The 13,542-nt window shown below is 35.7% G+C and overlaps 2 protein-coding genes across 2 annotated transcripts; one reads left to right on the top strand and one right to left on the bottom strand.

Annotated features, from left to right (window-relative positions):
* Positions 1–234: 234 nt before the first annotated feature.
* LOC128016981 (transmembrane emp24 domain-containing protein 3) lies at positions 235–2,205 on the bottom strand. Its single transcript, XM_052602001.1, has 3 exons — positions 1,926–2,205; positions 1,385–1,630; positions 235–1,298 (listed from the first exon to the last, which is right to left on the bottom strand). The coding sequence occupies exons 1-3, from the start codon at positions 2,067–2,069 to the stop codon at positions 1,065–1,067; spliced, it is 624 nt and encodes a 207-aa protein (XP_052457961.1). The 5' UTR covers positions 2,070–2,205; the 3' UTR covers positions 235–1,064.
* Positions 2,206–4,531: 2,326 nt separating this feature from the next.
* LOC128016980 (retinol dehydrogenase 11-like) lies at positions 4,532–9,506 on the top strand. The gene is made up of 7 exons (XM_052602000.1): positions 4,532–4,695; positions 5,167–5,307; positions 6,626–6,817; positions 6,995–7,156; positions 7,466–7,582; positions 8,521–8,725; positions 8,925–9,506. The coding sequence occupies exons 1-7, from the start codon at positions 4,620–4,622 to the stop codon at positions 9,019–9,021; spliced, it is 990 nt and encodes a 329-aa protein (XP_052457960.1). The 5' UTR covers positions 4,532–4,619; the 3' UTR covers positions 9,022–9,506.
* Positions 9,507–13,542: the final 4,036 nt, after the last annotated feature.

Here is a 13,542-nt window from a genome sequence, read left to right as displayed (position 1 = left end):
TATTTAAATATATAATATAAATATACAATATTTATTGAAATATTGATATATTTAAATAAATCTTTAAGAAATACAGTGTATAATAGTATCCCATGTTGGTGAATGACCTATTCCAAATGCAAACACTGCTCTACTTGAATCAAGTTGGCATCTTCTTATCCATCGCTCTAATATGGCTGAGATTATGATATCATGATGACTCATACAAATCAAATAGAGGTAGACTCATTGAAATAAATTCCAAACTTTGTTTTTTTACTTAGTCAATTTACACAAGGCAGGAATATGAACAACTCAATTTATGTTATTACATAATAAATGTAACAAATACATTCTACTTCTCGGGCTGAGGTATACACAATAATATATGGTTTTAACAAATATCCAAATAACATGTAATGTGTCTATAAAAAAGCTTTTCAGCAGCACATTAAGTAGATGTTTCAGAAAATAAATAAATATCTGCAAGCCCTTGTTCCATATCCCCAAAGTAACTTAAAGAGGAGGGGGAGGGTTCAGTAATGATGTAACAGGATTTATAATTAAGAAAATTATTCATTTTTAAAAACCATATATTTTGCCAGATATATCTACATAAATAAATGATTCACCATGGACATTTCCCATTTGAATGTGAGATAAACAAAGAAGGGCATTGCTAAATAGTAAAACAGAGGTACAATACAGTCATTCATTATTATATTTGTCATAATTACCAAAACACAAACCACCAAAACTATTCTTCCGTTTCTATATAAAGTGTATGTTAGACATATGCATTTCAAGATAACAAGTGCACATATTTAAAGTGGACAAAACAGAAATTAACATGTAACAGAATAATGGTACAGCAGGTCAATTTCCATTACTGCAATTGTGAGTAATGCACATAGGGGCCAATTTGAATATACCACACAAAATATTTACCTCATAATTAAGGCATTTTGTTAGATATAGAGATAATTTTTGGTTGGTTGTAAGCATCAGTCGAGCTTGTTTTAAGGGTATCAGACTGATTAATCAGCTGATTAACAGAGAGAAGGTGGCAGACTAGAAACCTAGGTCTATGTGCTGGTGGCAACATTGGTTTTCTTCTCATTGAAGAAACTCTTAAGCATAAGCACCTGGCCGATACAGACCACAAACAGGATGATGGCCTCCCCAATGGACCAAAAGTGCACACGTTCACTCAGGTCTTCAGCCCTGATTCGGTCCTGAGCCTCCCGAAGACGATACCAGGTCTGAGAGTCTGAAACCACCTTCAGGATCTCATGGATAGACAGGCAGGTTGACTCCATCTGCATGATTTATTCAGAGGTTCACATCAAATGCATATATGCTCAGTGCATGCTATGTGTGAGTGCATGCGGTTTGTGTTTCTCACCTGTGTGAGAGCTGCTCCTCGGTTCATGTCAGGCATTAATCGGTCATCGTCTCCCATTCTGAAGTCCAGGTAAACAGTTTTGTGAGAGAAGGTTGAGAACTCATTGCTGAAGCAGACCGTGTACACTCCCTTCATGGTTGTCGTGTGGGAAAAACTGTCATATTGCTTTTTTCGTTCTTGATAAAGCAGATTATTCAGTGGATCTGTCACAAAACAGTCAACATCATAGTTTCCTCCAGCAATAACCTGTATGGAAAGACAAGTACTGATATTGGGAATATGGCATACATATTCAGCTGTTTAACAATGTTTTATCAGTGCTGAACAGTGTTGAACAGGTTCGCCACAAAATCATGGTGATACGTTATATGTTTGTGTTCCATACAACTTAGTTGTTGACAACTATTCAACAACTTGGAAAGAAAAATATAAATAATCACCCAACACTGAAAAAAATGATAATAATAGTAATAGTAATAATAATAATAATAAAAAACAATAAAGTTTTGTTTAAAGCAGCTGTCGGTACAATTAACGTTACCTGAAAGTCTATATCAAACTTTGCTCCTTGTTCTAGGTCCTCGTAAAAGCATTGTTTCTCGTTATCGGGCAATTCAAAAGTTAACTCGGTGGCATTCGCAAAGGCTATGTACACAGCCAAAATAAAAATAAAAGGGTATCTCATGGTGTTTACTTGGAATGACAATTTTAATTATTCTTTAAAATTCCCAGAAAGCCTCCTCCGTTGAGTTACAGCTGATTTGCTGAACCGTCTCAGGCACTTGATAGCTTCAGCTTGAAGCCTAACACCACTGACGTGGCAGCAGGACGGGATACTTCCGGGTTATTTGCGCCTTTACTTTTCAAAATAAAGAGTCCAGAGACGACAGACAGGTTTTATTATTATTATTATTATTATTATCATCATCATTATTATTAAAAATGATGACCGATCATGCGAAATAATAACAAAAGTAGCATATTTTAATATATTGCACACGTGTTATAAGATATTGCATTAATTCTACTCATGTTCCAGGCTAAGGTGTCCGTGTACTGTAGACAGTTACCAGTAGATGGCAGTAGATAAAGCAATAATAATCACATATTGGCCCCACATGGGCTCACCTGCTCAGCCTATTACTTAGAACCGCTTAGAACCAAACAGTAGCTACATACATTAGGTGGTCTACACTTAATTGTAAAACGTTTTAATGATCGGATAGCTCCATGTCTATGGAGTGAAGAGTAAAAAAAACTGGGGAAAGGGTCACTCACTCATAGCAATCTAACTGTTGGAGGGACATTTAATTATATTTTGCCCAAGCCGTCAAACTGACATCATCAGAGAAGAAATTACATTCCAGAGCGTAATTAATGTTCAGATTTTGATTTAGGATTACCAAAAAAAATGTAAAAAATTTAATTCAGCGAATTAACTTGCACGGATTAATTGTTCACATCAAGACTAGAAATGTGGCCTAATAAAGGAAATAAAGTTTTTGATTTCATGCAGACTTTAAAGTTAATCTTCGAATTTATCTTTTGTCTTTCACCCTTTCACTATGATTTCTGAAATATTACATAATGTTGTATAACCAAACAACAACAAACTGACACTTGCTTATTGTGATCCTTATTTCTAAAAATGTTATTTTCTGCACAGCCTTTAAAATGTTGACATTTCTTATCACTGTTATTTTTTCATTGACGAAAAAGAAAAATTGGCTAGAACTCTGCCATGTAGCACTAGAACAAGGTTATGTACACAATTTGCTCATCCACATTTCTCGTTTCGTTCTCCCGCCTGAATAGAAAGTCTCATGAAATACACAACCAAACACTATTATAACAATTACAATGACCTTATAAGTTGCACTGTGCCACAGACGGTTTTGTCAGTATTTACTAAGGCACGTGTTTTCAAACATTTTATGCAGAGGATCCACAAATATGATTGCATTCTAATATTTACATTTACATTTAGTCATTTACCAGATGCTTTTATCCAAAGCAATTTTAATGAGGACAATGAGGACATATTATTATCAAAGAAAACAAGTAGTTAGTAAATGAATAGAGTCTAAAAGGGACAAGTTTTTTTTTAAAGAATAAAAAAAAGAATTTAGAGTGCTGAAGTTAGAGGGTCAAATAAAGATGGAAGAAATGTGTTTTAACTGATTCTTGAAGATGGCTAAGGAATCAGCTCCTTGAGATGGGCAGGTCACTCCACCAGGAGGGAACAGTTAATTTTAAAGCCTGTGAAAGTGGTATTGTGCCCATTTGAGATGGCGCAATAAAGCGACGTTCACTTGCAGAATATAAGCTTCTAGAGGGCACATAAGTCTGAAGTTATGAATTTAGATAAGGGGGTGCAGAGCCAGTGGGGGTTTTGTAGGCAAACATCAATGCCTTGAATTTTAGGCGAGCAGCTACCCAGTGCAAATTGATAAACAGAGGTGTGACATGTATTATTTACGGCTCATTAAAAATTAATCTTGCTCCTACATTCTGCATTAATTGTAGAGGTTTGATAAAACTGGCTGGTAGACCTAGAGAGCACTGCAATAGTCCAACATGGACAGAACAAGAGCTTGAACAAGGAGTTGTGCAGCATGTTCTGAAAGAAAGGGTTGGATCTTCTTGATGTTGATTAAAGCTAATCTGCAGGACCGGGCAATTAGCAATGTGGTCTGAGAAAGTCAATAGATCATCAATCATAACTCCAAGATTTCTGGCTGTTTTTGGAGGAGTTATGGTTGTACGAATCTGGATGGTGAAATGTGATGAAACAATGGGTTTGACGGAACCACAAGCAGTTCTATACTATTTTATAACTAACTATATATAAAGGCAACTCTATACTTTCATGCATAAAATCCCATATCCTGTGTGACAAAAACAAACATATGGAAAATATTTACTTTAATTAAGTTGACAGTGTATTTGTTTTTCTACCCAACACCACTCAGAGTGGCAATTCCGTTTTATCGCAGATAAATCAGAATGTAAGCCAACTTGAAACTATTGATAAATGTTGTTTCTGAGTATTCCACAGCCGCATTGTTACAGTCAACAGTCGGACTTTATTTTGACATTCGAGACTGGAGCACGTGACTCCACACTGTACACACTTGTAGTGGGCGGCTGGCGAACTGTGTGCACTCTGCAGATCATTGCGCTGCGCTGCTGAAAGAGCTGGACTGTTTCTAAGGAGAATCTGCCAGGTGTAATAATGCAGCACTACACAAAGCCAGTGAAGGAGTTTGTGGAAGAACACACTACAGGTGTCGCAGTTGTCCTGGTTACTGGTAGGATAACGTTAAAACTCGTTGTGGTTTCCCAGAACAAAGAGAAATATGTAAAAATATGGCACTTTAAAACTTTACGAGATTTACAACCGTGGAAAATAACTTTAATAAAATATGACTGCGTTAAGGAACAAAAATGTTAATTATTAGTATGGTGATTTCTTTCATTCTTTCTTGTTATTTTCTTTCTTTTTTTTTGTCAATGCAAACGTGTTCCAGTAAGCTTGAACGGCTGGTTATTGCAAGTCGTGTAAAAATGTAAAAGTGAAAAGTCATGGGATGGGACTTATTAGGCTAATAGATGTTTACTTGTCATAATGATAAATATTAACATATCTCTTAATATAAGCCGTGTGCGTCCTGGATGAACTTTGCCTGTCCTTATCAGATGTACCGACGTTAAGAGAGTCGGTTAGAGGTGAGATAATGATGGATGGATGGATGGATGTAATGTCGCACCTGTACCGGTAGGTGTCGGGCTCTTGGTCCTGCGGAGATGGCTGGCTGGGGGAGTCTGTCGCAGCAAAGCCCGCTTGGACGGAAAAACTGTTCTGATAACGGGAGCCAACACCGGTATCGGTAAAGAGACAGCGGTGGACATGGCCAAGAGAGGTCTGTTCGGTTTAATGGAGCGTTAAAGATGTTATTAGTACTGGCTGAACTAGCATCATATCAGGAGTAGCCTATATATAGTAGCAAACATATTTTGTGATGTTAATGTATTATGGGGATGTCCGAGATAATAAAAATCATAGCCTCTTAAATCAAGTTTGTTATGTCCATCAGATTTCCACTAGAAATATGTGATCTATAAAAAAATGTAACTTAATGACAACCTTGGAACACTGCTGTGAGGATTTTGTTGTTTTCATGACATGGCAAAAACTGACCCTGATTTAAAGGACAAAGGATTAACAAAACTATTTCAAAACTAAATAGTTTCATAGTTGTTGGTGGTTTTTTTTCCTTTTCTATAGACAGTTACACCACTGAGACATTTATCATGTTAAACTCCACAAAAGTGAGTTTTATAACATGTTCATTATATGTGTTCATTATACATGTATGTTTTATAACATGTTCATTACATGGTGTATTCTATGGAAGCCTGTTTCTGTCACTGAATAATAATAATAATAATAATAATTGCAACTTTTTATCTCACAGTTCACTTTTTTTCTCAGAATTGTGTGATACAAACTCGCAATTCTGTTAAATATAGTCAGAGCTACGATATATAAACTCACAATTCTGACTTTTTAATTTTTTTTACATGCAATTGCGAGCTATAAAGTCAGAATTTTTAGAGATATACAGTCAGAATTGCGGGATATAAACTTGCATTTGTGAGAAAAAAAGTCAGAATTGTGAGAATTATCTCTAAAAATGACTATATCTTGCAATTCTGACATTATTACTAGCAACTGTGAGTTTATATCATGCAATTCTGAGAAAAAAAGTCAGAACTGTTAATTTATATCTTACAATTATGTGAAAAAAGGCAGAATTGTGAGATAAAATTGCAATAAAAAAATTTTCTTCTTCACTGGCATAAACGCGCTTCCATAGTGTTCAGAGTAGTAAAGTCAATATAAAAAAATAAATAAATAAATAAAAGATCCTGACACCAAATGAGCATCACATCAAGTCCCTTTATCAATGCATTTCACTGACAGGCTGCTTAGATGGTTTGTTTAGGCTCTATATTATTAACTTAATTAATATTTATACCAAAAGGAAGACATAATGGAGATGATGAAACTGGTTTAAATATGCAGTACATCACTTATCAAACTAACATGGCCCAGTTTGTAATTCTTAGGCTAATGACGAGCCTTCATAGTTAGAAACTTGTAGATTCTTTACTGTTGTATTTGTTGAAGGCTTGATGGATGGACATAACAACAGTTCATAAACCTCCACTGTTCAGGTGCAAGGGTGATCCTGGCTTGCAGAGACATGGACAGAGCCAACAGAGCAGCAGATGAGGTCAGGACGAGGAGTGGAAATGGCAATGTGATTGTGAAGATGCTGGACCTGGCCTCCTTGCAGTCTGTCCGAGCTCTGGCCAAAGATGTAGAGCAGACCGAGGAGAGACTGGATATTCTCATTAATAATGCTGGTAAGGAATGTCAGATTATAACGCATGGACACAGGGTTGATATAGTAACAAAATATTTTATTTTTTGGAAAAAGATTAGCTCTATCATTTAATTAAACCAATTTATGTATGTATTTATCTGTTTATTTTAATTTCATATTATGTTTTATATATTATATTATATTTTTCTTTGAACAGGGATAATGATGTGCCCACAGTGGAAAACAGAAGATGGCTTTGAGATGCAGTTTGGTGTGAACCACCTGGGTCATTTCCTGCTCACCAACTTACTTCTGGACTTGTTGAAGAAATCAGCCCCCAGCCGTGTGGTCAGTGTTTCCAGCCTGGCCCATGACACAGGTGTGGAGGCACATATGTCTTTATGTGGGAATTAGTCATAACAAAACACTGAATTTTCTTAATTATTGCAAGCAGAGATTGTACTACTTATCCAGTTCCCTGACAAGATGCTCTGTTTGAATAAATGACAGATAGTGTGTTTAAACGCTATAGGGCATAATATATACATAAACACATAAAAAAAATACATAATTCTGATTGTAATGTATTATATGTATCATTTACAATGTATACACATTTAAAGTGTTTATGGGGAACAATCAGTATTTGGATTTCTTATAAAATTTCTAATTATTTTCTGTTGAACAGGCAAGATTCATTTTGATGATATAAACCTGGAGAAAAACTATGATCCGTTAATAAGTTATCGACAGAGCAAGCTGGCAAATGTTCTGTTTACCCGGGAACTAGCTCTCAGACTGAAAGGTAAACTACAGACCTGAAACAAGTTGGATGCTGTATTGAATTTAACATGGATAAAAATGAAACTGTAAGGGATTTACACTTTTGACAGTACACGTAATGTATAAAGGTTCTAGATCATATCATTTTCACAACTCACAAACTCAGATCTGTTTTATTACGGAGCCCCGCGCATGACATGCAAGAAAATGTTAATAAATTGTGCACACGATATACTAATTCGTTCCCTCAATGTACTAAAACATGCACACAATTACTATTGTGTTTCCTCGACTTACTATTGCGTTCCCTCGATTTGCTAAATAATGCGCACGATTTATAAATCGAGGGAATGCAATAATAATCGCGTGCACGTTTTAATATATTGAGGGAACAAATTAATACATCGTGCACACAATTTAGCCAACAATTTTTTCCCCAAGTATAGGTCTCTGCAGGAAAGTAATGGGAGTTACCAGATCAGGGTGTTTTTACACCATGATACCTGATTGGTTGACGTAATAGTGATGTTAGGTTTAGGGGTGGGGTTGGGTAAGGGGGGTCATTTAGTTTGCATGATTTAGAAACACCCAGCAGTTTGTAAAAACCCACATGGTGATAAACGCCCACTTTTGCTCTGCAGAGACCTAAGTCTCTCATGTGTGAAGCTCCATAGTTTTATACATTATTTATATAGGAAGTTTTTTTTTTTCTGAAAGACTTTGAACATTTGAAATAATGTTAAAACAACAGTACATGCAGTCCATTGAATGCGCTATACTTCTATCCCTCACAGCCTTGTTTTCAATCCTTATTAAAAGTTCAATATAGCGCTACCCTGACTAGGTCTATCGTGAAAACTCTCTCACTCTTACAGTATCGAAACATCACAATGTCGCATCTACACACATGCACACTCTCAAACACGCTGCTTTCAATCTTTCTCCCTTTATATCATTCAGGCACAGGAGTGACAACTTACACTCTTCATCCTGGAGTTATCAATACTGAGCTGGGCCGACACTTTTTCCCCTCTCTGCCTCTGTGGAAAAGGCTTTTGTTCATGCCCCTTTTTTTCTTTGTCAAAACACCTTGGCAGGGTGCGCAGACCACCATCTACTGCGCAGTGAGTGAGAGTCTGCAGGATTCTAGCGGCCTTTACTACAGGTCAGTAGCTTTTTCTATCACATGTGTTAAATGTAATGTAGTAAGATTTTGCACAGCGATCTTTGTTTTACAAAGGATGTCATGTTCAAAATGAAAACAAACTTTTTTCACCACTTTTTCACATAGTGTTCTCAGACCATTACTGTTCAATTATGATCATTTCAGTCTGTGGTTAATTTCTCTTTTGGTGGTTTTACAGTGATTGTGCAGTCAAAGAGGCAGCTCCTCAGGGTAGGGATGATGCTGCAGCCCGCAGACTGTGGGATCTCAGTGCTTCCATGGTGGGCCTGGCTTGAGACAAGACCTATCACATTTCCTGTGTAGACTACATTTCAAATTTGCAGACTAATAAATCTGCTTAATTCATATAAAGTACAGAGAGTCAGTTTAAGAATGTAGCAAAGTAGTGTTTTGGTGTGCAGGATGAGCTTGGTTTGGAACAAAGTGCCTACGCAATAAGATGACCTGCAATATGAAGTGTGAATTTCAGCATTAAAAAATTTGTGAGATTTTATGTACTGTAATGCCATTGACCATTGTGCATAGCTTAATTAGACGTTTGGATTTCATTGCCAGTACTTATGTAATTTGTAACCATGTATCACAATGAAATTATATGTAATATGATTTTAGGTTAACATTTTAATGGAGCCTATTTTTGAATAGTGAATAAAGACAATGAATCATTACCCTCTATAAAATGAGTATACGGTAAAGAGCATTTTATAAAAGCTGTAGCATAACATGAGAAGTATTCGGAATAAAATTTGAATTTTTAAAACCCTCTTACATAAGTTTATTAAAAATTTCATTGTAAATTAACACATTTAAATTTAAAACAATACACTTTGATACTGTTTTCATTAAGTGACAAGCGTGATTGTCATCAAATGATAATCAAGTATTTATTAAGAATAGTAACAGATACTTTACCAGTTTGCAAAGTTCCTCAATCTAAAAACGACTTCTAACTTGGGGCGATTAATATTCTAAATTTGGTAAATATAAAGATGCCAAAAGCCAAAACAGATTGATAGTACAATGTCAAGTTTACACAGAGAAATATTTAATTTATTAATAAATACATCATTAAAATTAAGTCTCATCGGGGCTATAATTTATATATACAAAATTCAAACTTTATATATATATATATATATATATATATATATATATATATATATATATATATAAACATATGACATGAAATGAGTAAATTACGCAGCTTCAGCAGTATCTGAAAAAAATTGTATATCATATGATTTTGTAAACGTTTAAAAATAATACTGATTTAAACATTTTAACAACTTTCAGTTAAGTCCCTGACATTCACAAATGTGCTATCACCAACGAACCCTGACCTGTGTGCCCAGCGGGTACAAAGCTGTATGTGTCAGCCACATGCCCTTATCAGTTCTCCGTCCAACAGATTCACCATCTTTAGCTGGGCTGGAAAAGTGATAAGGAGATGTGAGCGACCATTTGTTCATATACTCAACAGTCCTACTGAGAACTCCCACTGCTTCCATACAAAACTCCGGCACAAGTTCCCACCTGCTCTGTCCAGCTTTATTCTTTTAGCCAAAGGAACATCAAATGAGTCTTCATGACGTCTCTCCTCATAGGTAGCAGCAGCTGAGATTACCAGCTTATTTTTCCAGTAGCTTTCGACCAGGATGAGTCTAAGTCCGTCTTCCACAAACCATCGTTTTGAGGCGGGAGGTTTGCATGGTAGAGCACAGCTTCACAGTCTGTAAGCATGCCACTGTGGAGACACACCTCACAGATGAGTTTTATTTCCTCTCCACCCCACCTATCTGCAAGTCAACCTTGACATGCTATTGGTTCACATTTGGGGATCATAGGTCAAACCCCTTCAGCGGCAAAAAGAGGGTGTTTATTTGTTGTTTGCGCTGTCAGTCCTGATCAAACCAGCCAATGAAAAGGGAAAGACCACGTTTGGTAGGTGTGTTCATCCCAGGTGTGACTGAAATGTACATTCCAGTCTTCACATACCTGTCTGCCCATCTCTTCTTCTTCTGCGTCCCTGGCTGCAACACACCCTCTTCAGACAAGAGACAGAACACCTCCTGCTGTGGGTTTGGTGGTTTTCATGGGCTTTCACCTGCCAGAATCACTCAGCCTCACTTGCCACCTAATGCTTAGTAAGAGATAAAGACATAAGAAATGTGTTTAATGACACAGATGGTTTAAAAAACCAAGAGGAGAACTATTTTGAAGGGGTAAAGCTTTTGCTCAGTTTTGCTGTACAGAATCTGACATGCACATGCACTTCCTCCATGCAGTTCTTTGATATATAGGCCCTTAAAGGATAGTTCACCCAAAAAAGTCAAGTATGTCATTTTTACTCACCCTCATTTCATTCCAAAACTTATTTCTTCTGCTGAACACAAAAGAGATAATATTTTTGTCCATATTATACTGTCACTGGGGTCAAAGCAACATTGGACTGCTTGACTTTCATTGAAAAAAATAAAAATAAAATGAATATCCTTTTGTGTGTGTGTGTGTGTGAGAACTATTGGTTTTATGGGTGCAAGCAGTAACACGCACTGATGGATCTGAGCAATCAACATCACATTAAACTTCCCCACGCACAGATATACTGATGGATGTATTTGGGCGTGTGTGTGTTTGTGTGTTTGTCAATGGGAATGCAGGTTTGTAGCATTCCAGGCAATACAAAATCAATGCACAGCTTCTGCTTCAGTCGAGTCAAAACAAGTAAAAGGCTTAATCATCCTTCAATGTGACCAAACTTATCACTTGCAATCATGTGTAATGGATGTCAGAGGCATAAGAAATATAAAGCTTTTATCTGGTTCAAAACACAGGCACGCAAAGATGCAGATGCACACACACACACACATTTTAACGCACACCAGGGAGGTGGCCAGACAGCTGCCCAAAAAATTAAATCACACTCATCTCTCAATAACTCAACAAATGCTTTACACACAGGACATGATGCATTGGTTTAGTTCTAAGACAAAAATGAACTTAATCTTAAAAGCTAATAGTTAATACATGCACATAAAATTCAAAAGTTTATAAATGTTTCATGTTTTTTTTAGTTTCTCAAATCCAAAGAAACCTAGTTTAAATTGCATGATATTATAAAAAAAAAAAAAGAAGAAGAAGAAAAGAAAAAGGATATTTAAAGACATAGTCTTGCCCATAAGCAGATTTATATGCACTTATATATAAAGGAAAGTACATTTATTGATACATTTAAGTAATACATAAAATAGGGCACATGGACTCAACTTTAGCGCAGAGAGATGAGCAGTTGTTCCGCATGGCTGGTTGTTTTGTGAGTAATGGTTAGTGATGTCTTGGCATGCCAGTGTCAGGAAAACGGAGCCAGTGACTCTGTGGGCTTTGTTGCCAATTATCTAGTTGAGTTCCTCTGGATGGTGTGAAAGTCGCATGCAAAGCAAACAAGCTTCTGTTGTCCTTTATCTGATCCTGGAGTTCCGTCCAAATCAGACACCAGGATCACTCATGTGGATAACAGGATATGTGCTAAAACATCTTTAGCACCGGAGTGGGATTACAGAACACACATTCCCAGCATTACTAGCAGTCATCTCCTGTTCATCGCTCTAATTAAAAATCATTAAAATAAGTTTATCAAAAAATCATTTACATTATTTTTGTGAGTAGATATATATCTAGGGTATTAATTAAGAAATACTGTGTCATTTACGATTAATGCAAATGATTACTCTGCAATCTAAATTACACTTTAGCCTTAACTAAACAACATATGAACTGAATTATGTATGAAATTAAGTATGAATTCATGAATTTCTGTAAAATTTTAGAAGCATGATATTCAAATATCTCCCAAAGTCTTCATTTATCAAATGTTTGAGATCTTACTGACTGAATGTTCTATTTATTGTTTTTATTATAAATGTAATGTTAAGGAACATGCATATTATTATTGATACATTACTGCAATAATATGTTTAATACAGTGCATATATTCAAATTGAAAATTTCGTAGATTTATCTGTCAACAGCAGAAATAGTGATGGCCCAAATTTTGTTGCTTTTAACTTATCTTTGCATGGATGCGTAATTATAAATAATAATTAAAATCCATAGACCTATTGCTCTCAAAGTAGGGTACGTTAGGATCAGCTATGGCATATATTTCCATTGCCACAGTCACAAATGTTAAAGTTTAAAGTACACATATTCCTTGCTTAATTTTTAAGTGATAATATTCTGCCTTATACAGCTGTTTTATTTTGAAAAGACAAAGTCAGACCGATTGACCTTGTGAACTTTTACCTTTGAGTGGAAACATGAGGAGTTGTGAAAAATAACCTTCCTGCAAAAAATGTATAATAATAATTTAATTTCAAGCTGCATATAATAAAATCACATACAATTGTTCACCCAAGGGCTTAATTCGAGTTTTAATATTGTAATGTATTTTTAGTTTATTTTTAAGAAACATGATATTGAATTTGATATTTTTATATCCAGGAAAAGATAACACATTCTATATGCTATAGATAACACTAAAAGCAACACATTCTGGATATCAGTAACTCTGCTGTTGACAGATAAAACTAGTTTTGCCATCCGTGTTGGGAACAACTTTTAAAATAATCATAATTTAAAGCAGTTAAGCTACAGTGAAGCATTACAATAAAACCGCTTGGTACACTGAAAGAGGCTTTATTATGTACTATTTTCCATAAGGAACAAATTGAAACACATACATTTACAATAAATATGCCATTAAAACTAATAGCCACACAGGCACTTCTGGTAACCTT

The sequence above is a fragment of the Carassius gibelio genome, chromosome A7 (genome assembly GCF_023724105.1).
Source record: "Carassius gibelio isolate Cgi1373 ecotype wild population from Czech Republic chromosome A7, carGib1.2-hapl.c, whole genome shotgun sequence".
Lineage (NCBI taxonomy): Eukaryota > Metazoa > Chordata > Actinopteri > Cypriniformes > Cyprinidae > Carassius > Carassius gibelio.
This window is presented reverse-complemented; position numbering and strand designations above follow the sequence as displayed.